The 26,813-nt window shown below is 58.3% G+C and overlaps 1 protein-coding gene across 1 annotated transcript; it reads left to right on the top strand.

Moving 5' to 3' along the window:
• Positions 1-25,977, top strand: CELSR3 (cadherin EGF LAG seven-pass G-type receptor 3). Its single transcript, XM_047773667.1, has 35 exons — positions 1-3,996; positions 5,529-6,179; positions 6,617-6,842; positions 7,105-7,220; positions 7,557-7,645; positions 7,753-7,910; positions 8,395-8,558; positions 9,096-9,221; positions 9,309-9,478; positions 9,904-10,089; positions 10,544-10,660; positions 11,026-11,197; positions 11,350-11,491; positions 11,590-11,710; positions 12,003-12,186; positions 12,505-12,606; positions 14,043-14,137; positions 14,351-14,560; positions 14,797-14,992; positions 15,249-15,404; positions 15,812-15,980; positions 16,574-16,741; positions 16,967-17,093; positions 17,181-17,387; positions 17,582-17,756; positions 17,965-18,077; positions 18,499-18,578; positions 19,098-19,221; positions 19,648-19,764; positions 19,871-20,019; positions 20,282-20,391; positions 20,694-20,852; positions 21,393-21,593; positions 22,311-23,187; positions 24,192-25,977. Exons 1-35 carry the CDS (start codon positions 276-278, stop codon positions 24,217-24,219), a joined length of 9,906 nt encoding a protein of 3,301 aa, XP_047629623.1. The 5' UTR covers positions 1-275; the 3' UTR covers positions 24,220-25,977.
• The last annotated feature ends 836 nt before the right edge of the window (positions 25,978-26,813 follow it).

Genomic DNA, 26,813 nt, shown 5'->3' with positions numbered 1-26,813 from the left:
ATCGAAGGGGCCGGGAGCCATGTTGGAGCGGCGGGAGGCGGCAGCAGCGTCGGGGATGCTGTGGTGGGGGCGGCAAAAGCCGGCGCCGCAAGCCAAAGAGGCTCTGGCCGCGGAGTAGATGGTGCCCAGAGGGTGGCGGTGGCGCGGAACGACAAGCCGAGAGGCGGGAGACCAGGGCGGCGGCAGGGGCCCGGGTAGGGGCCAGAGCAGTGAGGCGGGCCCAAGGCCTGGAACCGGGCGGGGGACGGCGGAGGCCTTGTTGGGAAGCGGGGGTGATGGCGAGGCGGCAGCCGTGGTGGGGTCTCTGGGGGCCGATGACCCCGCTACTTCTGTTCCTTCTCCTCCTCTCTTTGTTCCCTCTTAGCCGGGAGGAGCTGGGGGACGACGGGGGCCAAGACTGGGGCCCTGGGGTAGCTGCCGCTACGGGGCCAGGGGCGCGGATCGGTGGCGGAGCCTTAGCTCTTTGTCCCGAGCCTCCCGGGGTCCGAGAGGATGGAGAGCCTGGCCTAGGAGTCAAGGAACCTGTCTTCGTGGGGCTCCAAGGGGGAAGGCAAAGCACCCAAAACGGTCGAGGGCCCCCTGAGCAGCCGAGGCTGGTAGCAGAATTCGGGGTCCAGGCAGTTGGCAGCCGCGGGCGGGAGACTGGACAAGGACCAGGGTCCCTGTTATGCTGGCGCCCAGAGGTCTCCTCTTGCAGGCGGACAGGGCCCTTGCAAAGAGATAGCCTGTCGCCAGAAGCTCTGTCCCCAGGGGTCCCGGGCCCGGAAAACAGCTCTCCTTTCCCTTCGGACTTTCTGATTCGGACCCGTGGTTCCCAGCCGGTATTCTCCCAGAGGAATACTGGGAGAGGCGCCCTCAAAAAAGTGGGAACCACGCGCTGCTGTGGGGAATTGTGGGCGCCGGGACGCAGAGGTCAGAGCGAGAGAACCGCGACATCCCGACTGTACCGCCCTCCTGGGGCTGTGGGATCTAGTCCCGTGCTGGATTCAGCACCTCACACGGGGAGGACAGCTCTCGCGTCCGGTTCAGCACCGCGCGTGTCTCGGACAGCTCCCGAGCCAATGCCAGAGCGCATGCGCTCCCGAGGTCTCTTCCGCCGCCGCTTCCTCCCGCAGCGCCCCGGGCCGCGCCCCCCTGGGGTCCCGGCAGGTCCTGGAGCATGGAGAATACCCTCAGCTGGCAGAGTCCGCCCCCGTCGAGCCGCGAACCACCACCCGCAGTTTCCGCAGTACAACTACCAGGCGCTAGTGCCCGAGAATGAGGCAGCAGGTACAGCGGTTCTACGCGTTGTGGCGCAGGACCCGGACGCAGGCGAGGCCGGGCGCCTGGTCTACTCGCTGGCTGCGCTCATGAACAGCCGCTCTCTGGAGCTGTTCAGCATCGACCCGCAGAGCGGCCTCATCCGCACAGAGGCCGCTCTGGATCGCGAAAGTATGGATCGACACTACCTGCGCGTGACAGCCCAGGATCACGGTTCGCCCCGCCTCTCGGCCACCACCATGGTGGCCGTTACAGTGACCGACCGCAACGACCACGCGCCGGTATTTGAGCAGGCGCAATACCGGGAGACGCTTCGTGAGAATGTGGAGGAGGGCTACCCCATCCTTCAGTTGCGTGCCACAGACGGTGACGCGCCCCCGAACGCCAACCTGCGTTACCGCTTCGTGGGGCCCCCGGCTTCGCGCGCTGCAGCCGCTGCCGCCTTCGAAATTGATCCTCGCTCGGGCCTCATCAGCACCAGTGGTCGCGTGGACCGAGAGCATATGGAAAGCTATGAGCTGGTGGTGGAGGCTAGCGACCAGGGCCAAGAGCCTGGGCCGCGGTCAGCCACCGTGCGTGTGCACATAACCGTGCTGGACGAGAACGATAACGCGCCCCAGTTTAGCGAGAAGCGCTACGTGGCACAGGTGCGCGAGGATGTGCGCCCCCATACGGTGGTCCTACGAGTCACGGCCACCGACCGAGACAAGGATGCCAATGGACTGGTGCACTACAACATCATCAGTGGCAACAGCCGCGGCCACTTTGCCATCGACAGCCTCACAGGTGAGATCCAGGTGGTGGCACCTCTGGACTTTGAGGCAGAAAGAGAGTATGCTTTGCGCATCCGGGCTCAGGATGCTGGCCGCCCACCGCTGTCCAATAACACAGGCCTGGCCAGCATCCAGGTGGTGGACATCAATGACCATACTCCTATCTTTGTCAGCACACCCTTCCAGGTCTCTGTCCTGGAAAATGCGCCCCTGGGCCACTCAGTCATCCACATTCAGGCAGTGGATGCAGACCATGGGGAGAATGCCAGATTGGAGTATTCCCTAACTGGTGTGGCACCTGATACACCCTTTGTGATAAACAGTGCCACTGGCTGGGTCTCTGTGAGTGGTCCCCTGGACCGTGAGTCTGTGGAGCATTACTTCTTTGGTGTGGAGGCTAGAGACCACGGCTCACCCCCACTCTCAGCCTCAGCCAGCGTCACAGTGACTGTGCTGGATGTTAATGACAATCGGCCTGAGTTCACAATGAAGGAGTACCACCTACGGCTGAATGAGGACGCAACTGTGGGCACCAGTGTGGTCAGCGTTACTGCTGTAGATCGCGATGCCAACAGTGCCATCAGCTACCAGATCACAGGAGGCAACACTAGGAATCGCTTTGCCATCAGCACCCAGGGGGGTGTGGGTCTGGTGACACTGGCCCTACCACTGGACTACAAGCAGGAACGCTACTTCAAGCTGGTGCTAACTGCATCTGACCGTGCCCTTCATGATCACTGCTATGTGCACATCAACATCACAGATGCCAACACTCACCGGCCTGTCTTTCAAAGTGCCCACTACTCAGTGAAGGTGAATGAGGACCAGCCAGTGGGTAGCACTGTAGTGGTCATCAGTGCTTCTGATGACGATGTGGGTGAGAATGCTCGTATCACTTACCTCCTGGAGGACAACTTGCCCCAGTTCCGCATTGATGCAGACTCAGGGGCTATCACACTGCAAGCCCCACTGGACTATGAGGACCAGGTGACCTATACACTGGCTATTACAGCTCGGGACAATGGCATCCCACAGAAGGCAGACACTACTTATGTGGAGGTGATGGTCAATGATGTGAATGATAATGCTCCACAGTTTGTGGCCTCCCACTACACAGGGCTGGTCTCTGAGGATGCCCCACCTTTCACCAGTGTCCTCCAGATCTCAGCCACTGACCGGGATGCTCATGTCAATGGCCGAGTCCAGTACACTTTCCAGAATGGGGAAGATGGAGATGGAGATTTTACCATTGAGCCCACCTCTGGCATTGTCCGCACAGTGAGGTGGCTGGATCGGGAGGCAGTGCCAGTGTATGAACTGACTGCCTATGCAGTGGACCGAGGTGTGCCCCCACTTCGGACTCCAGTTAGCATTCAGGTGACGGTGCAGGATGTTAATGACAATGCACCAGTCTTCCCGGCTGAGGAATTTGAGGTGCGAGTGAAGGAAAACAGCATTGTGGGCTCAGTTGTGGCCCAAATCACTGCAGTAGACCCTGATGAAGGCCCCAATGCCCATATAATGTACCAGATTGTGGAAGGGAACATCCCTGAACTGTTCCAAATGGACATTTTCTCTGGAGAGTTGACAGCACTCATTGACCTGGACTATGAAGCTCGCCAGGAGTATGTGATTGTTGTACAGGCTACATCAGCCCCTCTGGTCAGTCGGGCCACTGTGCATGTCCGCCTGGTCGACCAGAATGACAATAGCCCTGTGCTCAACAACTTCCAGATCCTTTTCAACAACTATGTATCCAACCGTTCAGATACCTTCCCCTCAGGCATCATTGGGCGCATCCCAGCTTATGATCCTGATGTCTCTGACCACCTCTTTTACTCCTTTGAGCGGGGCAATGAGCTGCAGCTGCTGGTGGTCAACCAGACCAGTGGGGAGCTTCGACTCAGCCGCAAGCTAGACAACAATCGCCCACTGGTGGCCTCCATGTTGGTGACTGTCACAGGTGAGAGGTGGGGGTTAATCAAGTGAGCCAGTGACCTCGGACCGTCAGGGGCTCCACTAGGCACCTCAAACCAAAGAGGGATTTCCAAGCCTTCCAAGAATCCCTTAAGTGCTAGATTCCTGCACCCTACAGGATCTGCCATAGACCTCACAGGTTAAGTTCATATAGTCTCTGCTTAGGGTCTTGGGCAGTCTGTACAGAACCCCAAAGATTCTAGGGCATTAGCAGACCCCATAAAGACTGTAAAGAACTGTCTGCTTGCTACTCTAGGGTTAGCCTCCCTCCCTCTGAAAGGCTGGAGGTCCCAGGAAAAGCCAGCATAGGCCAGTCAGTCCACACCATACCTTTGTTCAAGTGAAGGGTTACTTTGATTCCAGTTGAACTCGACCCATCCATGGAGGAGACGGAGGCCAATAACTGAGTGGTCAGAAGCAGCAGCTTACTCTGGCAGCTTTAGGCAGAAAGCAGACTCACATCGGCCTGGCTGCCATCAAAGGAGCTAAGGCCCTGCCCTTTGGGAAAATGTCCAGAGGGCTACCTTTCTCTTTTCCGTGGCCATGGCCCCAGGCTTCACAAACTGCTCCCTCATAGGAGGGTGAAGGCTCTACAATAAGGAGAGGTTCTTGTAGTTCTGCCTATTGGAAACTGCACGGCTTGGGAGTTGAGACAGACTTTACCAGCGCTCATTCTCCAATTCTGGAGCATGAATTCCTGGCACTGCCAAAGAAGGCAGGTCTTCGTTCATCCCTTAATTCACTGGATAACCAACTTTATTGGCCACCCACTGTGTGCTGGGGGCTCAGGACAAGGCATATAAGCACCTCATCATCAGTTCTAGGGGTGGCCACTGAAATTGCAGGACCCAAGTCTGAGGTGATGGGCAGCTTGCTGATCCAAGAATACTGAGGAGGAAGTCAGGGGCCAAGACCCTCCTGGAGGGAGAGAGGTTGCTAACCTATGGTTCTAGGAGATGCAGTTGGGTGGTCACAGGGCTAAGGACTCTTATAGTGCCCCTGGAAAGCAGCTGGTTGACCAGAGATAGGGGATGGGTGAATCCTGACCTAGAGGGATATTCTTGGAGGGGATGTTTTGCTGGTTCTTCAATCCTGGGGGATGAAGGGAAGGAAAGTCAGTAATCAGTGGCCCTGGCTCCTCTTTGTGTCCTGATTGGCCTGCTGACCTTGACAACTTGGGGAAGGGTGAGTTACTGATCAATTAGGGACCTTCTTGTGTGCTGCTGGAGAAATGACTTGCTGACCCATGGGCACTGTCATGGGAGGTGGGGTTTGGTTGACCCCTGGCTCAGGCCCTTCCCTGTGTTGGATGGAGGGGAGAGGAAGAAGCAACTTATTGATACCTTGATGTCGGAAGAGTTGATCACGAGACGCAGACCCCCTTGTGTACTGCCAGGGTCAGCCTGATGACACAGAAGTGCTGGAGGACTGGGCAGTCACTGGCCTCCGCCCTCTTATGTCCCAGGAAGGGGCAATCACTGACCCCAGACTGACCACTTCCCTCATTTCCACCTGCAGATGGGCTACATAGTGTGACGGCGCAGTGTGTACTGCGTGTGGTCATCATCACAGAGGAGTTGCTGGCCAACAGCCTGACCGTGCGCCTGGAGAACATGTGGCAGGAACGCTTCCTATCACCGCTGCTGGGCCACTTCCTGGAAGGCGTGGCCGCCGTACTTGCCACCCCCGCTGAGGACGTCTTCATCTTCAACATCCAGAACGACACAGACGTGGGAGGTACTGTGCTTAACGTGAGCTTTTCTGCGCTGGCGCCACGCGGGGCTGGGGCTGGCTCTGCGGGTCCCTGGTTCAGCTCCGAGGAGCTGCAGGAGCAGCTGTACGTGCGCCGCGCTGCGCTTGCCGCCCGTTCACTCCTGGACGTGCTGCCCTTCGATGACAATGTGTGCCTGCGTGAGCCCTGTGAGAACTACATGAAATGTGTGTCGGTGCTGCGCTTTGACTCGTCTGCGCCCTTCCTGGCTTCCGCCTCCACGCTCTTCAGACCCATCCAGCCCATCGCAGGCCTGCGCTGCCGCTGCCCGCCCGGCTTCACAGGAGACTTCTGTGAGACGGAGCTCGACCTCTGTTACTCCAACCCGTGCCGCAATGGTGGTGCCTGCGCTCGGCGCGAGGGTGGCTACACCTGTGTCTGCCGCCCGCGCTTCACAGGTGAGCCGGGGCCCGACCAGAGCAAGATGAACCTCAGGCAGAGTGTGGGACGGAAACTACAGTGCATGTGAGGATTGGGCATCAGTCCTGAGCCAACTGGAGTCGAGCTGGGCGCAGTTAGGCCAGAAACAGTAGAGCCCAGCACAGAGGGAGCCCAAGGCGGTGAAAAAATAAGAGACCTTGGAGGCGGTCCCAAAAGTCAGGGAGAGTGGGCGCAGCGCGATCATAGGAGGGGCGTGGTCTCACGCGGGGGCGGGGAGGGGGGCGGGAGGGGGCGTAGGTAGGGCGGAGTCAGACATAGTGGCGGCTCGCCCACTGCCAGTTAGACTTTTCTGAGGTCTCTGCGCGGGTGTGGAGCATGTGGCCTTTGGAGGCGCCGGGTACCCTGGAGCAGTGGCCTGTTCTTGACCATTTCCGACCACGGCCTGACCCCCCAGGTGAAGACTGCGAGCTGGACACGGAGGCTGGTCGCTGCGTGCCTGGTGTCTGCCGCAATGGAGGCACGTGCGCTGACGGGCCTGACGGCGGCTTCCGCTGCCAGTGCCCAGCAGGCGGCGCCTTCGAGGGTCCGCGCTGTGAAGTGGCTGCGCGCTCTTTCCCGCCCAGTTCGTTCGTCATGTTCCGTGGTCTGCGGCAGCGCTTCCACCTCACGCTGTCCCTCTCGTAGGTGCCCGCCCGTATCTGCACGCCCACACATGCACCCTTCTACTTCCATGACCCTGATCCTCACTGTGCCATCCTGGCGGCCCAGAGGACATTGCCCCCTCCCCTGACGCCCTGCCTGGCCTCTCCCGCAGGCCCCACCCTGTCGTATCACTTCCTTTCTCACCCTAGCCTGGGTGGGTGCCCTCAACCCTTCTTGTCACAGGGATGGTGGGTGTGAGGAGGGGTCCGGCACGTGACACACCCCTTCCCACCCACCCAGGTTTGCCACGGTGCAGCCAAGTGGGCTGCTCTTCTACAACGGGCGCCTGAACGAAAAGCACGATTTCCTAGCCCTGGAGCTAGTGGCCGGGCAAGTTCGGCTCACATATTCCACTGGTGGGTGCCCCCAGAGGTCAAGCGTGGGGGCAAGTGGATGCATATGTGGGTGAGGTGGCTGGGGGGGCGCAAGCCCCGAGGACACACCTGAACACATACCTTGATGCCCAACAGACAACAGTGAGAACCACTTTCCCTGTGGGGAAGCTCATCTCCCCAAGAAGTATGTGCTTCTCCTACCTGTCCAAAGGCACTCTTGTCCAGCCAGTATGGCTGTCAGTGGGAGGAGTAATCTGATGCACCTAGGGTCACCCTGGGAGTAGCTGTGCCTGCATGACCGGGGGAGGGAGGAATGTAGTAGCTCCAGACAAGCCTCCACACACATCCACTCCACAGGTGAGTCCAACACAGTGGTCAGCCCCACAGTTCCAGGGGGCCTGAGTGACGGGCAGTGGCACACAGTGCATCTGAGATACTACAACAAGGTGGGCACCACCCTTGGCATGGGAGTATGGGGGGAGCTGGGATGCCAGGTTCTGCCCCTCAGGGGTCACCCTGGGGGTCCTGTTGAGTGGTGTGCCTGGGTCTCTAGCCCCGGACAGATGCCCTGGGGGGTGCTCAGGGCCCCTCCAAGGACAAAGTGGCTGTGCTGAGCGTGGATGACTGCGATGTGGCTGTGGCTCTGCAGTTTGGTGCTGAGATTGGCAACTACTCGTGCGCGGCTGCTGGCACACAAACAAGCTCCAAGAAGTGAGGCCCCCAGCCCCTGATTCCCAGCCCTTTACCCTACCAAACTCCTACCACCTACCAAACTCCCCGTCTTCCCCCAAACCACCAGATTTCCCTCTTCCCACTAGGATGCTGAAGTCCTACTTCACGTTATCCCCTATCCCTGTGTTCTACCCCAGACCCCCTCTCCCACACACTCCCCAGGCACCCAGTCCCCTAAAGTCTCCACTCCCCTGGTCTCTCTAATGTCCCACATTCCCCTCCCGACCCCAACTCTTCACTTCTCTATCCCCTACTCCAGCCACCCCAGTGCCCCCTTTTTTCATCCTAGTCCTCAACCCCAGCCTTTTTCATCTTTCCCCTAGTTCCTTCTTCAGCCTCATCTTACCCTCCCCACTTAATCATCTTACCCTCTGAGCCCTACTCCCTCCATTTCCTATGGCCCCCCAGGAGCAAACCTTCCCTGGCCCCAGTCCCACCAATGACCTGGACCCCTGACCTCCAGGTCCCTGGACCTGACAGGCCCTCTGCTCCTGGGGGGTGTCCCCAACCTCCCGGAGAACTTCCCCGTGTCCCACAAGGACTTCGTTGGATGCATGAGGGATCTGCATATTGATGGCCGCCAAGTGGACATGGCAGGCTTCGTTGCAAACAATGGCACCATGGCAGGTAGGCCATGTCCGCATCATAGGGGAAGAGTGGAAGGCTAAATGGATTGACTCAAAACCTGACCTCAGGAGTTCCCATCTTGGCACAGCAGAAATGAATCCCACTAGGAACCATGAGGTTGTGGGTTCGATCTCTGGCCTTGCTCAGTGGGTTAAGGATCCGGTGTTGCCGTGAGCTGTGGTGTAGGTTGCAAACGCAGCTCAGATCTGGCGTTGCTGTGGCTCTGGCATAGGCTGGGAGTAACAGCTCCCATTAGACCCCCAGCCTGGCAACATCCATGTGCCGTCGGTGCAGCCCTAAAAAAAAGACAAAAGACAAACAAAACAAAACAAAACCTGACCTCAACTCTATCTCCTTTTCTGGCAAGCACCATGCCACAGCCTAACCTTTAGGGCCTGACTCCTACCAGCTCCACCCTCTTAGAGAACATGGGGCTGAGATCATGGCCACTTTCAGCCCCTCTAGACCCCTGTGTTCTGACCAGCACTCATGCCTCTCCTTGTGCTCTCACATCCCTCATGTACCGTCCTCTCCTAGGCTGCCAGGCCAAGCTGCACTTTTGTGACTCAGGCCCCTGCAAGAACAGTGGCTTCTGCTCAGAGCGCTGGGGCGGCTTCAGCTGCGACTGCCCTGTGGGCTTTGGAGGCAAAGACTGTCGGCTTAGTGAGTGGGCAACCTGGGGCAGGAGGGGTCTGCAGAGTAAGTTCTTTTCCTAAGGGGTCTGTGACCATATTCTTTTTATCCCACCAGCCATGGCCCATCCCCACCATTTCCGTGGCAACGGCACACTGAGCTGGGACTTCGGAAATGACGTGGCTGTGTCTGTGCCATGGTACCTGGGGCTGGCATTTCGGACGCGGGCAACGCAGGGGGTCCTGATGCAAGTCCAGGCTGGGCCACATAGCACACTCCTCTGTCAGGTGTGTCTGTCCTTCTGACCCTCCTCTAGGCCTGAGCTCTCAACCTCCAATGCCACCAGCAACTTCCCTGTAGGTTCAGGCCTGGTCACATAGCATACTTCTCTGCCAGGTATACTGACTATACTTGACCCTGCTCTGGACCCTGGTCCTTGACCTTCTTCCTCACCATGATATCCTCTGCAGATGCAGTGTACCAGCAAAGCTCTTTTGTGCTACTGGCACCAATCTGCTGTCCCTGGTCCTGACCTCTGCCCCAACTTTATTCTCAGCAACACAGGGCCCCATGTGCTAGATTACAGCCTTGCCCCTGCTATTCTGACTTCTGATATTCTTGACCTCTGAGCCCCTTGATCTGACCTTCTGCAACTCCTACCCCCAACCCAACTTGAGGTTCTGACCCTAGGGCTGTGCCTCTCTACCCGCAGCTGGATCGGGGGTTGTTGTCTGTGACGGTGACCAAGGGCTCAGGCCGTGCCGCCCACCTCCTTCTGGATGAGGTGACTGTCAGTGATGGCCGGTGGCATGATCTGCGGCTGGAGTTGCAGGAGGAGCCAGGTGGCCGGCGGGGCCACCATGTTCTCATGGTCTCATTGGACTTTAGCCTCTTCCAGGTCTGACTTCTAACCCTGGGTTGGTCCATTCTCAGTCTTCTGACCAGACCCACTGACCCTACCTCTAGTCCAGCTCCTCTCAGTTCCCTCCATTGCACATATTCTGTTGTTCTTCCCCTAGCTCCCCTCCTCATGTTGTTGCTCAGAGCCTGCCCTGCTGGGCCCTCTTCTGGTCTCTGCCCTAATCTCCCATGATTTTGAACTGGGTCAATTTCAGCATCTGTTTTCAGTTCAGGAGAGAGGGGCCTGTCCAAGCCTAGCTCTCGACTGAAACCTTCCTTTCACCCATCCCCCAGGCTCCAGGAGGTCCTCCATACTCATTCCCAGACCAGTCCCCTGACAGAGCATTGTCATGCAGGGCTAGGATGAGGCCAAGACTGGCACTGGTGCAGGCTATGGGCCAATCAGGTCCCCCCAACCCCCACCCCCAGAGCTGACTGTACCCTCCCCCCAGGACACCTTGGCAGTGGGGAGTGAGCTGCAGGGCTTGAAGGTAAAGCAACTCCATGTGGGAGGCCTGCCCCCCGGCAGTGAAGAGGAGGCTCCTCAGGGTCTGGTTGGCTGTATCCAGGTGGGGGTCAGCATGTGAACATGGTTATGGGGCATTAGGGTGAGTGGTTGGAGATCAGGGGTGTCTTGGGACCTGAAATGCTGCATTTACATAGGGATCGGCATGGGGGTGGTAGTAACCCAGAGCCATCAGACAGGCCAATCCTTTCTGTGCTGTCGGAGGTGAGAGCCTAGCTTCGATTATCAAGGGTCATTAGAGGCCTGATTAGGGGTCCCATAGGGGCACTGAATTGGGGATTTGGGGTCATGGTTTAGGGTTTGTAGGGAGATTGCATGGCATGGGTCATTAGACCTGCTGGCTGACTGCAGGACTTGGGGCTGAGGTGCTTTGACATGGGTCTCACCCCTTGCTGGCTGTGTCCATAGGGGGTATGGCTTGGCTCCACGCCTTTGGGTTCCCCGGCCCTGCTTCCACCAAGCCACCGAGTGAACGTGGAACCTGGCTGTGTCGTGACCAATGCCTGTGCATCTGGGCCCTGCCCACCCCATGCCGACTGCCGAGACCTCTGGCAGACCTTTTCCTGCACTTGCTGGCCAGGTGGGGTCCTGGGGGAGCGGGGTAATCTGGGGTTCGTGGTAAAGACTGGGGGACCTGGAGAGCCTGGAGGAGGCAGGGACTGAGAAGGACAGGTGCCTGCTTCCTCCCATGCTCTGTGGCCAGTGTCCTGAGCTCCTTGACCCAACCTGCAGGTTACTATGGCCCGGGCTGTGTGGACGCCTGCCTCTTGAATCCCTGTCAGAACCAGGGGTCATGCCGGCACCTCCCGGGGGCCCCCCTTGGCTATACCTGTGACTGTGTAGGTGGCTATTTTGGGCACCACTGTGAGCACAGGTAAGGGGCTGGGGGCTGAGATGATGGAAAGAGTTGATGGAGGGTAGGGAGGGTCACTGAGATATTGGGGAGACATCTCATCTGGCTGTCCACCCCAGGATGGACCAGCAGTGCCCACGGGGCTGGTGGGGGAGCCCAACCTGTGGCCCCTGCAACTGCGACGTTCACAAGGGCTTTGACCCCAACTGCAACAAGACAAATGGGCAGTGTCACTGCAAGGTGTGCCTGGCTTTTGACCCCTGACCTTTTAACTCTTTCCTAGAAATGATGTGTGATTCTTACCCAGCTTCCTAACCTCTGCCATCTGACTCGGGCCCTGACCTCCTACCCCTTTCCCATGACCTAACTGCCATCCCTTGCCCTTGACATCTAACCCCTCCCTTCCATTTGATTTGAGGCCTGTCTTCCTTCTGGCCTGGGAGCACTGCTCTCCTGACCCTTTGCTCTTGATTCCACTCATTCCCCAAGCCCTGACCTCTGACCTCAGGTCCCTTGACCCATTCTCAAACAGGAGTTCCACTACCGGCCACGGGGCAGCGACTTATGCCTCCCATGTGACTGCTACCCTGTGGGCTCCACCTCGCGTTCATGTGCACCCCACAGCGGGCAGTGCCCCTGTCGCCCAGGAGCCCTTGGACGCCAGTGCAACAGCTGTGACAGTCCTTTTGCAGAGGTGACAGCCAGCGGCTGCCAGGGTGAGCAGGCCCCACACAGCTCCACATATAGAGAGCTGGCTCTCGCGCACTGCTTGCAAGTACCATGGCATGCTTGGCTCCTTGGGTAGGGACTCCGGGAGGCTTCTCTGAGGGAGACCACTTACACCTAAGCACTCCCACACCTGCCCAAGTATTTTGATGCCTTGTCACAGAATCTGCCAGGCCAGGTCCCATGAGGCCAGCTGGGGAATGGTGGGCAGTGGGCCTGGGGTAGGTGGTGGGGAGCAAGGATATGGCAGTCACTTGCCCCCTGCCCCCTCCTCCGGCTGCCTGGCTCAGTGCCTCCTTCTTCCCTAGTGCTCTACGATGCCTGCCCCAAGTCTCTGAGATCTGGTGTATGGTGGCCCCAGACCAAGTTTGGCGTCTTGGCCTCAGTGCCCTGTCCTCGGGGGGCCCTGGGTGAGTATCTGGGAGGCAGGTGCCTCACTGAGGGTGGTGGCAGGCCTGTCTTCTGACTGCTGAAGCCACCTCTTTTCCTGAGTTGGTTGGCCTTGTTCCTACAAAGAGGTGGGAGTGGGATAGAGGGTCCATGTGGGCTCCTTACTACCTCTTAGGGACTCTGGACCTTTCCCCACACCCTCATTGAGCTTCCATCTGTTTCTCTTGGCTTCTGGGCAGGATTGCGGGGTGCAGGTAAGGGGTACGTGTTTGCTCAGATGCGCTGCCCCCTCCCACTGCCAGAGCTTTTTGCAAGTCCCTCCTGCTGCCTGAAGTCCCTGCAGACCCCTCCCCACTGCTTGAGATCTCTAAGAGCTACTCCCAACTGCTTGAAGTCCCTGGAGGCCCCTTCCTGCTGTTTGAGGACCTGGGGGCCCCTTCTCTGATGCCTAAAGTCCTAAGAGACCCCTCTTCACTGCCTGAGGATGCTGAAGAGCCCTACACACACACTTCCTAAGGTCCTTATAGACCCGTCCTCAGTTCCCGAGGTTCTTGCAGACCTCTCCCTACTGCCTGAGGTCGTGAAAGACCCCTGCTGTCTGTCTGAGGACCCCATAGAACCCTCTCTGCTGCTTGAGGTCTCCACAGTGGCTGGACAGAGATTGTCTGTGTATGCATGCTCTTATCTTTCTGTGCCTGTGCACGTGTCTGTGAGTCTGTGTTTCGGGGAGGGGGATCTGTGTCCTTGCTGGTGGGGTGGCTACAAACTTATCCTAAGGCCCAGGTAAAATCTCATTCAACTCTCATTCCAATCTCACACATAAGGGAGAGATGGCAGCAATGTCACTACTGGGGTGTTAAAATTTGTGTGACAACTTCCACCTCCACCTCATTTTGGTCACAAAGTACTCATTGGAGTTTGTGTGTGAGAGAGAGTGAGAAAGTGTTTTGTGTCCATGTGTCTGTCCTGGTCCATGCATCTCTTTGCAGATGTGAGGATTGGTGTATGTGCGCTTGCCATGGGCCATGTCTGTGAAGCTGTCCTGGGGTGTGTGTGTGTGTGTGTGTGTGTGCACACACGCACACACATAGCCCTGCCCTTGTGTTCTCCTTTATGTCCTGGTGGTTCAAAGTGGTCCACAGGAGTTCCATGGTGGTGCATCAGGTTAAGAATCTGGTGGTGTGACTGCTGCACCTCGGGTCACTACTGTGGCTCTAGTTTGATCCCTGGCCCAGGAACTTCTGCATGCCACAGGCATGGCCAAAAAAAATAATAATAATAATAAGGTCCACGGACCCCCGTCAGAAATTGACTGACAAGCCCCTGGGGGCTTGCCATGGATACCTACTATCTGGTCTTTGCCTCAGAGCTCCCCTGGAATAGGGAGGGTGCTGCAATCACCTTCTCAGCCAAAGCATCCAAGCCCCAGGCCTGATCAGGGGTTGCCTGCCCCCAGGTGCTGCCGTGCGGCTATGTGATGAGGACCAGGGTTGGCTGGAGCCCGACCTCTTCAACTGTACCTCTCCCGCCTTTCGAGAACTCAATCTGCTAGTAAGACTGCCCAGACCTTGCCCTGCACTCAAAACTGGCCCTGGCCCCAGCCTCAGCCTCCCCAGTGGTGGGCCCTGGATGTCCTGTCCCAGCCTTTGACCTCCTGGGCTCTTCCTGGTCACCCTTTAATCCAGCCAAGCCCTTCTTCCTGTGAGGCTTTTATAAAAGGTCTAAGGGATCTCACAGTGACCACCCCCATCTTTGTCCTGACAGCTGGATGGCCTCGAGCTGAACAAGACAGTTCTGGATACTGTGGAGGCCAAGAAGCTGGCTCAGAGGCTGAGGGAGGTGACCGGCGACACTGACCACTACTTTAGCCAAGATGTCCGAGTCACTGCCCGCCTGCTGGCCCACTTGTTGGCCTTTGAGAGCCACCAGCAGGGCTTCGGTCTGACAGCCACACAGGATGCTCACTTCAATGAGGTGGGGCTACACCCTGGTTTCTTGATTCCCCTGGCCCTGGACTCCCCTGCCCCACTGCTCAGGCCCCTTCTGACCCTGGGGAAGTGAAGGCCCTGGGCGCTCTCCTTTTGTCCCCTCCGGACCCACCCCTTTGCCTGCTGGGGGCCCCTCTGAGTGCCTGGTAGACCCCTCAGGCTTGCCCTGTCCCCTCACACATCCTTACCTGGCTGGGTCCACTTTCACCTCCTTCCTCCCAGAATCTGCTGTGGGCCGGCTCTGCACTGCTTGCTCCAGAAACTGGGGACTTGTGGGCAGCGCTGGGGCAACGGTCCCCTGGGGGCTCCCCTGGCAGCGCAGGACTGGTGCAGCATCTGGAGGAGTATGCAGCCACACTCGCGAGGAATATGGAACTCACGTACCTGAATCCTGTGGGGCTGGTGACTCCCAACATCAGTATGTGGAGGGTGGGGTGAGGTGGGGCAGGGGCTGTGAAGGGGCAGTGACCTGGAGATCTGAGGGCCTTGGGGAGAATGCTAGTGGTAGGAGGCTGTGCTGCCACCTTCCATGCTTTGCAGGGTTGGGCTCTGCCACAAGTAGCAAGAAGGGTATAGGCTGTGGGACTTGGGGAAAAGATGGGGAAAGGAGGGAGGGGGACCCTCAGTGTGCAGAGGAGATCCTTGGTTGGTCTCACCTGCCTTCCTCCTGGCAGTGCTCAGCATCGACCGCATGGAACACCCCAGTCCCACGCGGGGGACCCGCCGCTACCCTCGTTACCACAGCAACCTTTTCCGGGGCCAGGATGCCTGGGATCCTCACACGCATGTGCTACTATCTTCCCAGGCCCCACGGCCATCCTCACCTGAAGGTGAAAGCCCTGGGGTGACCCCTGGGTCAGGTCCTATTTCCCTGCCTATCCCACACCCTGACTCTGATACCATGTTGTCTTCCTGTCACCTCTCCCCTTGCCAGACCCCCACCTCCACGTCAGATCCCCGCTTGAGACCTTCTCGTGCCAGCCCTCCACCCCACACCTTGCCAGACCTTCTCCCTCACCACAGATGACCTCTCCCAGGCCTTGATATTCAGAGTCTCCAGCCCTGGGAGGCCCACATGTCCTTCATGGGCTCCTGCTCCCCGCACCCTCTCCCTCCCTGCTTCTGCACCTGCAGGGAAGAGATTCCCATGCTTGATGCTGGGTTGGGTTCAGAGCTGGTTTTGTGGGTGCTCAGGGCCAGAGATCACTGACAGTAATTCCTTCCCCTCCTCTGGCAGTTTTGTCCACAAGCAGCAGTACGGAAAACACCACCTCGAGTTTGGCTCCCCCACCGGTGCCCCTGGACCCGGAGCCTGAGCCTGGGATCTCCATTGTTATCCTCCTGGTTTACCGCACCTTGGGGGGGCTGCTCCCCGCCCAGTTCCAGGCTGAGCGCCGGGGTGCCAGGTACGAGTAGAGTTACTCCCAGGCCCCTAACCCCTGGGCCTCCTGCAAGCTTCTGCCCAACCTTGCAACCCCTTTGTGGTGTACAGATGAGCAGGTTCCCAAGCATACAGAGGCCCTCCTGCCTACAGCTGTGGCAGCTTTGTCCGTGCTGGGCTTCATGTGAATCGTGTTGTCCAGAGTAGTAGAGTAGTAGAGTAGTAGAGCCATGGCTGGGGCCAGTCACATGAGGAATATGGGAGCCAGGGACAGACAGGCACACTGGCTGATAAAAACAGGCAAAAACAGGCTGACTGAGAGAGGTCTACCTGGGGGTGGCAGAGGGTGCTTTGAGGCCCTCTGTAGCTGCTCATACTGCAGACTTGTGTGGGCAGTGGATCCTAAGCCCCTTGGCTACATTTCTTTAGGACCAAGCCATGCACTCCTGGTCTTGAAGCAGCCCAGCAGAGGCTTGAAGGGGTTCTCAGAAAGAGTATCCACTCTGGGGCATCCCAGACTCTGGGTTGGCCATGGCAGGAGGCATGAAGACAGTGAGGTGGCCGGTCAGAGCCTGGGGAGTTCAGCAGTGTCCAAGCCCAGGTGGGCTGTCTCTTCAGGCTTCCCCAGAACCCTGTTATGAACTCCCCGGTGGTCAGCGTGGCTGTGTTCCATGGGCGCAACTTCCTAAGGGGTGTCCTGGAGTCCCCGATCAGCCTCGAGTTCCGCCTGCTACAGACAGCGAATCGCAGCAAGGCCATCTGCGTGCAGTGGGACCCGCCTGGCCCGTGAGGACCTTCATTCTGGAAACCCTTGGGCCCCCTGGTAGCCCCTGGGAGGCCCAGCCTGCCCCTGGGGCCCCCGCCAATGCCCCTGTGTACCCAGACCTGTGATGAATGCCGTTCCCCAACTCCAGGCACCCTTGACCCCTCCCACTACCTCTCGCAAACCCCTACCTGGCAATGGGGCACTCCCCAGAGGGGCTGGTAGGTCTGACTGCCCTGTGGCCACAGGGCGGACCAGCATGGCATGTGGACAGCACGGGACTGTGAGCTGGTACACAGGAATGGCTCCCACGCACGGTGTCGCTGCAGCCGGACGGGCACCTTTGGGGTCCTCATGGATGCCTCTCCCCGTGAGGTGGGGCTGTGTTCAGAGGCCCAGGGAAGTGGGAGGGTCAAAGGGCAGGGGTGCCCAACACCCCAGTGACCATACCTGTCCCCACAGCGGTTAGAGGGCGACCTAGAGCTGCTGGCTGTGTTCACCCACGTGGTCATGGCAGTGTCTGTGGCTGCACTGCTTCTGACTGCGGCCGTCCTGCTGAGCCTACGCAGCCTCAAGTCCAACATACGTGGGATCCATGCCAACGTGGCTGCTGCCCTGGGGGTGGCAGAGCTCCTCTTCCTGCTGGGGATCCACAGGACCCAAAACCAGGTGCAGGGTCAGGGCCAGGGGACCTGGGTCCTGATGACCTCACTGGGCCCAAGAAGGCCTGGGGCCAGAGTTCAGGGTCAGAGGTCAGGGGTTCTCAGGTTGGGGCCAGGGTTTGGGCAGGATGCTGGGGTGGTTTAGGGGTCAGAGGCTGGGCGAGGGGGCAGTGGTCCTGATGCCCCCTCCCCTGCCTTCAGCTGGTGTGCACCGTGGTCGCCATCCTCCTGCACTACTTCTTCCTCAGCACCTTCGCATGGCTCCTTGTGCAGGGGCTGCACCTCTACCGTATGCAGGTCGAGCCACGCAACGTGGACCGCGGTGCCATGCGCTTCTACCATGCCCTGGGCTGGGGCGTCCCTGCTGTGCTGCTGGGTGAGGACCTTGCTCAGTGACCTCGGTCCATCACATGGCCTGACCCCTGCCTCTGCACCCAGTCCTGATCATGACCCCAACCTCAGATCCCTGTGCCATTTGCTCAGGGAGGAGCTTGCTTGGCTCCCACCCCCAGCCTCTCCCCATATGTGAGGGGCTCAGCAGCTCTAGAATATACCCCATCCATCCTATCCCTTCTCCCCCACAGGCCTGGCTGTTGGCCTGGATCCTGAGGGCTATGGGAACCCTGACTTCTGCTGGATCTCAGTCCATGAACCTCTCATCTGGAGCTTTGCAGGCCCTGTTGTCCTTGTCATCATGGTGGGTGTCTTCCACTCAGTCCTACCTTGTGCTCTCTTTCAGGTGGGGGGTGGCCCTGTAGCAGGTGTGGTGGTATCAGGTGAGGGGGTTCCAGGCGGCAGTCTGCCTGCTTCCTGGGCTCCGCCTCCATTTCTGTAACTGCCCAAGTGGCATGAATGTGGGAGGTATGCGGTCAGAGACTGCTTCTCCCTGCCTCTGCCTCTCTGTGTCTCCATCTCAGTCCCTCTCTTATTCCCTATCCTTGACTTTTTCTGTGAGTTTCTGTGTCTCTGTTTTTGATTTATGTCTTGGGAGGGAGGGTTTTTCACTGGTTCTTTCTCTGTCTGAGTCTTAATCTCCCTCTCTCCCTCTCTTTCTTTCTCTCACTTTCTCTGTCTCTCTCTGCCCTGCCCTTGCTCCACATGTCTGGCCATGGGTCCAGATGAATGGGACCTTGTTTCTCCTCGCTGCCCGCACATCCTGCTCCACTGGGCAGAGGGAGGCCAAGAAGACCTCTGTGCTGTGAGTTGGCTGGCTGGGGGGGTTGGCGGTTTTTCATAATGGCAGCCCTCTCCTGGGTGGGGTCTGGGGTGCCCAGAGCATCCTGGTGCAGGCTGGGCTCCAGATTCTGGGCAGGGGATGAAGTCACACCTGCTCTGGCCTTCGGTCCCTCTTTAGTGCCCTTGCCTTACTCTGGCCCCACACAGGCTTCTGCCCTGCCTTCTCTCCAGAGTCCCCATGGCCTGGGTGGCTTACTTTGCCCCCTGTGCCACGTGTTCCCACCTACCTTCCCTGTTTTCTCTCATACCCCACCCCCACTTCCTGTGTGCTTCCTCATGGCGCCCTGAGTACTCTCTTGGTTCCTTCTGTGACCTCTCTTCTCCCCTAATGTCCTCCTGAGACCTCCATGTTTCTATGTGAGTTCCTTTCCTTCCGTGTTCCCTGTGTACCTTTCATGACCTCTGTGTGTCCTCACATGTCCCCCTTGTGAGCCCCGCATGACCCTCGTGTGTCCTGTGTCCTTTCACATTCCTGCGGCAGGACCCTTCGCAGCTCCTTTCTGCTCCTTCTACTGGTCAGTGCCTCCTGGCTCTTCGGGCTCCTGGCAGTCAACCACAGCATCCTGGCCTTCCACTACCTCCACGCTGGACTCTGTGGGCTCCAGGTAACTCTGGCCCCCCTCCCTTGCTTTGGACCAGATGGGGCTCTCTGGAAGGGCGAGGCGCAGGGCCTTGACCTTAGGCCCAGAGCTGACTCCCACCAGATGCCTGACACCAGAGTGGTGCTGATGCTGGATTGACCTTCACCAGCGCTGAGGTGTCCGGCCTCTTGCTGGTCTACACTGTCCTTCACGGCCTTCAGTCCTTCATGCCACTCTGTCCTCTCACTGCCTCTGCTGACTTTCCCCGACTCCCTTACTGGGTCACCCCTTGGGCTCCTCACTGACCCACTCTCATCTACAATGACTGATCCCCCTTGCTGACCCTCAGTGACTTACACCGGCCCTAACTGACCCTCTGGTGGCTCTGCTCTGGCCTCTGACTCATTTCTGATCTCTCATTGACCTTCACTGATCCTTGCTGACCCGCAGGGCCTGGTGGTACTGCTGCTGTTCTGTGTCCTGAATGCAGATGCTCGGGCTGCCTGGACACCGGACTGTCTGGGCAGGAAGGCTGTGCCTGAGGAGGCCAGGCCAGCGCCTGGGACGGTGAGGGCCTCTCAGGGGTGGGAAATCTGAGGGCGGTGGCCCAGGAGGCCAGGGTTTGAGGCTTTTCCAGGGCTACTCACCCTCCGGTCCCCACCACCTCCCCCAGGGGCCCGGGGCCTACAACAACACAGCCCTCTTCGAGGAGAGCGGCCTCATTCGTATCACCCTTGGGGCCTCCACCATCTCTTCGGTGAGCAGTGCCCGCTCTGGCCGGACCCAGGACCAAGACAGCCAGCGGGGCCGCAGCTACCTCAGGTGAGGGGAGGGGCCTCCTTGTGAGGGGACCCGCCCCATCTTACCAGGGGTGGGCATTACCAGGTCCTCGGGGGCAGCTTCAGCCGTCTTGGCCATCTGGGCCTCTGCTGCTCCCTCCACCCCAGATGCCTCCTGCCACACACCCAGGAATGCCTTCAGAGCCATTCCACATGCAGCTGGCTGTGTACTCACTGATGCCCCTTCCTCCAAAGCACCTCATCACATCCCTCTTTGATGTGGGGGGGGGCTCCTGCATTTCCAGGGACAATGTCCTAGTTCGACATGGCTCTGCTGCCGACCACACTGACCACAGCCTCCAGGCTCACGCTGGCCCCACTGACCTGGACGTGGCCATGTTTCATCGAGATGCTGGTGGAGGTGGGGGCCTGGGCCAGGGAGGAGGGAGGTAGAGGATCTCTCCCCGACTTCCCTTTGTTCTGCCCCAAATTGAGAGCAGCAGCTGACTGCACTGGGGCGAGCTCCCCCGAGGTCACTGCCCTAGGAAGCACCTCCCACCCAGCCCTGGGTCTCCTGGCAAGTCCCAGCCTTTCTGTTCCTACCCCAACTCCAAGCTCTCCCCAAGTCCCCCTTTGCTGTAGTCTCCCTCACGACCCCCAAATCCCTTGCCTTCCCAAGCCACTGCTGTGCCTTCCTCCTGACCTTCCCAACTCCAGGTGCAGACTCCGACTCTGACAGTGACCTGTCCTTGGAGGAGGAGAGAAGTCTGTCCATCCCGTCCTCAGAAAGTGAGGACAATGGCCGGGCACGGGGGCGTTTCCAGCGTCCACTCCACCGGGCAGCCCAGAGTGAGAGGCTCCTTACCCACCCCAAAGGTGATGGGGCCCTCTGACCCCCTGAGTGACCAAGAGATACCCCATATTCCACTTGGGTGTGACCCAGGAACTGCGCTACCCCCTGAGGATTCCTGGGCCCAACTTCCTGGGAACCTGGGGTCAACACTGAGCCCAGCCAGCCTCCTAGCAGAGTTCTGCTGGCTGGAGACCTAGGTGTGGCCCTGGCAACAGAAGAATGAGGTCAGGGATATTATAGGGTGATAGTCATCCATCCAGCCCCTTCTCTTCCCTGAGGGCTGAGGTTCTGCCTGGTCTTCTTGACTCCTCAGCCATCAGGTTCCCCCACCTCCAGTCTCTGTCCACCTCCAGTCAAGAGTAGGGGGAGTCCATCAGTAGCCCCCTCCCTGGATGGGTCCACTGATCTCTGGGAGACACCCGCCTACTCCTACCTCTGCTCCATGAGAACAGCCCATGATTTTAAGAGTCACTAGGGTTAGGGGACCAGTGAATCTGGATCAAAGGCGTCTTGAGTCACTGGGGTCAACCCAGAGGCTCCTATAACCTGTCCTGGCTCCACAGATATGGATGGCAATGACCTCCTGTCCTACTGGCCAGCCCTGGGGGAGTGCGAGGCTGCTCCCTGTGCTCTGCAAACCTGGGGCTCCGAGAGGCGCCTGGGGCTGGACACCAGCAAGGATGCAGCCAACAACAACCAGCCAGACCTGGCCCTGACCAGTGGAGATGAAACCTCCCTGGGCCGGGCCCAGCGCCAGAGAAAAGGTATGGATTCCTGACCCTGGCCTGTACTTCAAGGACCCTGGGGACTGCTCCTGCCTTGACCCAGGGGATTTCATCCTCCTAATCTGGATAGCCTCACAGGGATCCTGGGAGCATCTCTCTCTGATGTGGGGGTTTTCTGCTCCTCTGCACTGCTTAATTTTCCCTGGGGACTGCCCTGTCATGACCTGGGACTTGTCTGCCCACCCCCGCATACCCTGGCCTGTACCTCAGAGACTCCAGGGATCACTTCGGGCTCAACCCAGTGCATTCCCTCCTGCCCCCAACCCTAGTCTGCTTTGTGGGGACCCTAGGAGCTGCTGTGCCTCAAAGCTCAGAACTTCTGCTCTAACTTGGAATGTTTCTGCTTTACATGGACCCCAAGAGGTTGTGCCTGGTCCAACTCAAGAGGTTTCTGCCTTCACCGCTGTATCATAGGGACCCCAGGGACCATTCCTGCCCTATCCCTGGGGACTCCCAGCCCTTTGACCCTGGCCTACATTACCAGGACCTGGGGGCTGCCCCTCCTCTGGCCTACCCCTGCATTACAGGGACTTAGCCCTATCTGGGATTGCCAGGAGCTGCCTCTGCACACACACCCCCAAAGGACTTCTGCCCCTAACTCTGTGTCACAGGGAGTGCAGAGGGTGCTGCATACCTAGACCCAGAGAGTTCCTGGGTGCCCATAGATACCCTGTCTCACATTTGCTCTTCCCACAGGTATCCTGAAGAACCGACTGCAGTACCCACTGGTGCCACAGACTCGGGGCACCCCTGAATTGTCCTGGTGCCGTGCAGCCACCTTGGGCCACCGAGCGGTGCCAGCTGCCTCCTATGGTCGCATCTATGCTGGAGGGGGCACAGGCAGCCTTTCACAGCCAGCCAGCCGCTACTCCTCCCGAGAACAGCTGGACCTGCTCCTCCGACGGCAGCTGAGCCGTGAGCAACTGGAGGAGGCCCCTGGCCCTGTTCTGCGTCCCCTAAGTCGGCCAGGTTCCCAGGAACACCTGGATGCCATGCCAGGCCGCCTGGAGCCCAGGGATCGGGGCAGCACCCTGCCACGGAGGCAGCCACCCAGGGACTACCCTGGCACCATGGCCGCCCGCTTCGGGTCACGGGATGCGCTGGACCAAGGGGCGCCCTGCGAGTGGTTGAGCACACTGCCCCTGCCCCATGGTGTCCAGGACCTTGACCCACAGCCCCCGCCTCTGCCCCTGTCTCCCCAGCGGCAACTCTCAAGGGACCCCCTCTTGCCATCCCGGCCCCTGGACTCTCTGTCCAGGAGATCGAACTCAGGGGAGCGGCTGGACCACGTGCCTAGCCAACACCCCTCACGAGAAGGCCTCGGGCCACCCCCACAGCTGCTCAGAATTAGGGAAGACCCAGCCAGTGGCCCTAGCCCCTCCACAGAGCAGCTGGACATTCTCTCCTCTATCCTCGCCTCCTTCAACTCCTCAGCTCTTTCCGTGCAATCCTCAAGCACGCCCTCGGGCCCTCACACTACTGCCACGCCTTCTGCCACAGCCTCTGCTCTTGGGGCCTCCACACCACGCTCTGCCACGTCCCACAGCATCTCGGAGCTGTCACCGGACTCAGAGTAAGCAGGGTCCAGCCATATGCTCACACCCCCATCAGTTTAGGGCAACCTCCCATGCACCCTGCCCTGTATTCTGCCAAAGGATGGGGTGGGGGGTGGCAGATGGTATGGGCTACCCCAGGCTCAGCACAGCCATGGGGCCATAGGCTGAGGACAGAAAAATCTGGCAGCGATGGGGTGGTTAACAGACCCTTGCTCATTGTATGGTGGAGGTCTGTACCTCCTGGACTAAAGTGGAGAGCAGGGTGCCTTCCAAAGGGCTTGAACTAGTGGAGGGGGGAAGGCAGGAGCCATGGCCTATCAATGGGAGGTAGCCTAGTATATGGGAAGGGCAGGGAGGAGAAGAGGAGTCTTTGCCTGGGAGGCTTTGCTTACGGAGCAGTATGGGATAAGGAGGGGCCAGAAATAATGCCAGGATATAGATCCTACTGTGGCCTAGGACACAGAGGAATTGAGTTGGGACCTGGTGCATCTCAGGTGCCTGTAGGGTATTTATAGAGTAGGGATGACAGACATACCCAGAAAGCAGAGAGGGAGTGGGGAGGAACCAGGAGTTACCAGGCCTTGGAAACCAAAAGCAGAATTGAGTTTCAAGGAGGAGGAGCAGCTAGGTCAGGCTCTGGGGAGGTCTGTAGGGTGAGAGAAGGCTTTGGAGGGAAGGGGACCCCAGGAGTAGGGCAGGAGACCAATAAAAGCTGAGCAGAGTTGGGAGAGGAGACAGGATGGAGAGAGGGGTGGGGATCGAGGGGCCTGGTGCCCAGGGCTCTGTACCAAGTCTGAACATAGTAGGTGCTTGCTAAGGTTAGAAAAAAGACATAGGTGGCCAGCCCAGGGGTCTTGCTGCTGAGTCTGAGGGTCTAGAATTGGCAAAGGGCTCTGAGAGCACCAGGGTGGGCATAAGGACCCTAGGGACTGAGAGGCCAAGGTGATGCGGGCGGTGGTGGAGGAGTCCAGAAGCATCTGACTCTTAGCAATCACCTTGATCTCCACATTCAACTCTGCAGAGTTCCCAGAAGTGAGGGCCATTCCTGAGGGGCAGGCGTGCGGATGAGGAACAGCCAAGGCAATGGAGGATTTGGGCTGACAGAAGAGACTCCAGGAGTCAGGGGCTGATCCCAAGGCAGCCTCCTACACCCTGCCCCCCACCCCCACCCCAGCTTTCCCTGTTGCTGCAGCGCTGAGGTTCTGTGCTCATCTGTGAGCATGTGAGCAAGCGTGTAATAGGTGCACAGAGCGAGGGAGCTGAAGGGAGGACTTTTATATGTTTTGTAACTTTGTAACCAGAGAAATATGCTTATGTTATTTTTCAGCTTTTCTGTCTCCCGGGGTTCTGAGGCTGGGCTGGGAGTGGGAGGGGGACAGAGGGAATGAGATGAGAGTTTGGCCCCATTTGGGTCCCTAGCAAATTATATGCTCTCTCCTCTCATCTTACTGGGGTGGATTCAGACAGGAGGGGTAAATGCCAACACCCCACCCCCCACCGCCCCGGTTGATCTGAATATTGTCTGGGCCCAAAGTGCAGAATTGATCTTTGCTTTTTCTCAGATGTCCCAAGGGCCAAACTTCTGAGACTGGGGGGTTGGTGTTGGAAGCAGGTGTCCTCTGACCTCTTCACAGGGGCTCGCTCATGCCACCCCTCCCCATGGATGTGTGTGTTTATTATGTGGAGTCCCTGCCACTTACTGCCTTATGACCCAGGACTAATGCTGTGGGGCGCTGTTGGAGCAGCATATGTCATGTTTACAGAGCAAGGCTTCCCTTTCTCCCTTGGGGAGGGGCTCAGGCCTCAATTCAGACATTCCCCCAGAGGGTGGATGGAGGGGACATAGACCCTGCCCCTGCTGTGAGCAAAAGGTGTCCGAGGTGCCATTTGATTCCCTGACACTGTTCTCTGCTGGAGTTTGTTCTGAAGGGTGGGGTAGGAGGGGGAGCAAAGGGAACAGAAACAAGGGAATCAAAGACTCAGAATGTAGGTGCCACTGCCTCCCATGTTTACAGGAGCCTCCCTGGCCCTCGGCACCCGGGCTGCAAGAAGTGACTCAGTAACATCCCTCCTTTATTCCCTCGTAAAGGGAAAAATGACTGTTAGGACTCTGTTCACAAACTCTCACTTTTATTACTTTGATGTCCAGAACTGGGGATTTTAAATTTTGTTACTTTGTTTACACATCAAGATTTAAAAATTTTTTCAACTTTGTTTACAATTTCAGACTTTGAACTTTTGTACTTTGTTTATAGTTGAGAATGTTTTTTTCCCTTTGTTTACAAGAGAAAGGTAGAGAAAGTGGGAGAGGGGCTTGAAGGATCCACCTGTGAGGACCTTGAACCTGGCCATCTTGAGGGGTTTCTAACCCCTAGCCCTCCCAGGCCAGAGGTCAGCCCTGAGTCCCCTGTTGAACAGCAAGCCCAGAAAGCCCCCAGAGTAGGCATCCCTTTACCACTGGGAACAGTGGCGGCGCAGGGTTGTGGAGGGTCCATGCAGACCCCTCCCTCCTTCACTCATACTCTTGGGAGGCAGTCTCCAAGGAGATTAAAAGTTCTGCTTTACTGACTGGTGCCAAATCCCGCCAGCCAGGACTCCAGCTCTCCTTACCCAGAGTGACCTCAGCCCATGAAGGGTTGAGGAGGCTGCTGTGGGGAGAGTGGATTGTCCTTGCTATGTCCTAGGTTCTATAGAGGCCCCTCTCTGTCTGGGGGTCCCCCCTCCAGCCCAGTGGCTCCTTTTCCTGTCTGTGTAAATTGTTCCGTGAAGCCGCGCTCTGTTTTGGGAATAAACTTCTATAGAAAATGGTTATTGCCTCTTTCTGTTTGGGGGTGGGGTGGGTAGCAGGGTGACTATGATTCAGACCAGGCTGACCTTTGGGAGAAATCTGAGCACTGCCCCCCCCCACTTCCCTAAGACTATTTGGCTATTTTTAGCTCATTTCATCTGAAGATTTGGACCAGATTCCTAACGCTTTCATCCCATATTCTATCTGGTCGCCTTGAGGTTGGGCCTGAAGTTTGAGTGTGGGTGCTGAGAATAAGGCCTTCTCAAGGCAGCAACTTGACGGCTTCCTAAGTCTGCAGGGCCTGCAGCCCTGATCTGGCATTTGCCCTAGCCCTCAAAAGAACCCTAGGAACTGCCCTCAGCCCATTGACAGTATTGACTCCTGTCAGCCTTTCAGACTTGAAGCTGCCAGGACATCGCGTTCCTCCAGAAATCAAGCAGAAGCCTTCAGGCCTGATTCCCGGTCTGAGCTTTGTGCCGGGTAGGGGAACCTCGCAGCCTTTCAGGTCCGCGTGTCCAGAGTTAAAGGGAGGCCTTTTGAGCCCCTTCCGTGTCAGAGACATGCCATGCCCCGTGGACCTGAATAACTCAAGGAGAACTAAGGCTCCTAGACGTCCCAGCCGCACCCCTAGACGTCCTGCGAGGACACTGGGCAAGAAGCCAGGACCTGGTATTAGTCCCGTCCCACTCTGGGACCTAGGGCCGCGGGTACCGGGCCAGCTCGGATCCTTAGTCCCTGTCCTTTAGTTAACTACAGCTCAGGGAGACAAGCTAGGCGAGCCACGAGGGGGAGCGCAAACCAAGGCGCTCGGGAAGGAAGGGGTTAAATCTTCCTCCTCCTGCTTCTCAGCGCCGC

Source organism: Phacochoerus africanus, chromosome 1, assembly GCF_016906955.1.
Source record: "Phacochoerus africanus isolate WHEZ1 chromosome 1, ROS_Pafr_v1, whole genome shotgun sequence".
In the NCBI taxonomy this organism is placed as follows: Eukaryota; Metazoa; Chordata; class Mammalia; order Artiodactyla; family Suidae; genus Phacochoerus; species Phacochoerus africanus.
Note: the sequence above shows the minus strand (reverse complement) of the source record. Positions and strands in the feature narration are given on the sequence as shown.

Excerpts from the sequence above, each read along its gene's own strand:
- CELSR3 (XM_047773667.1), top strand. The coding sequence starts at position 276 with ATGGCGAGGCGGCAGCCGTGGTGGGGTCTCTGGGGGCCGATGACCCCG. Across the intron at positions 17,388-17,581 it reads TCCACAGGACCCAAAACCAG|CTGGTGTGCACCGTGGTCGC; the intron begins GTGCAGGGTCAG and ends CCCTGCCTTCAG. Across the intron at positions 23,188-24,191 it reads GAGCTGTCACCGGACTCAGA|AGTTCCCAGAAGTGAGGGCC; the intron begins GTAAGCAGGGTC and ends TCAACTCTGCAG.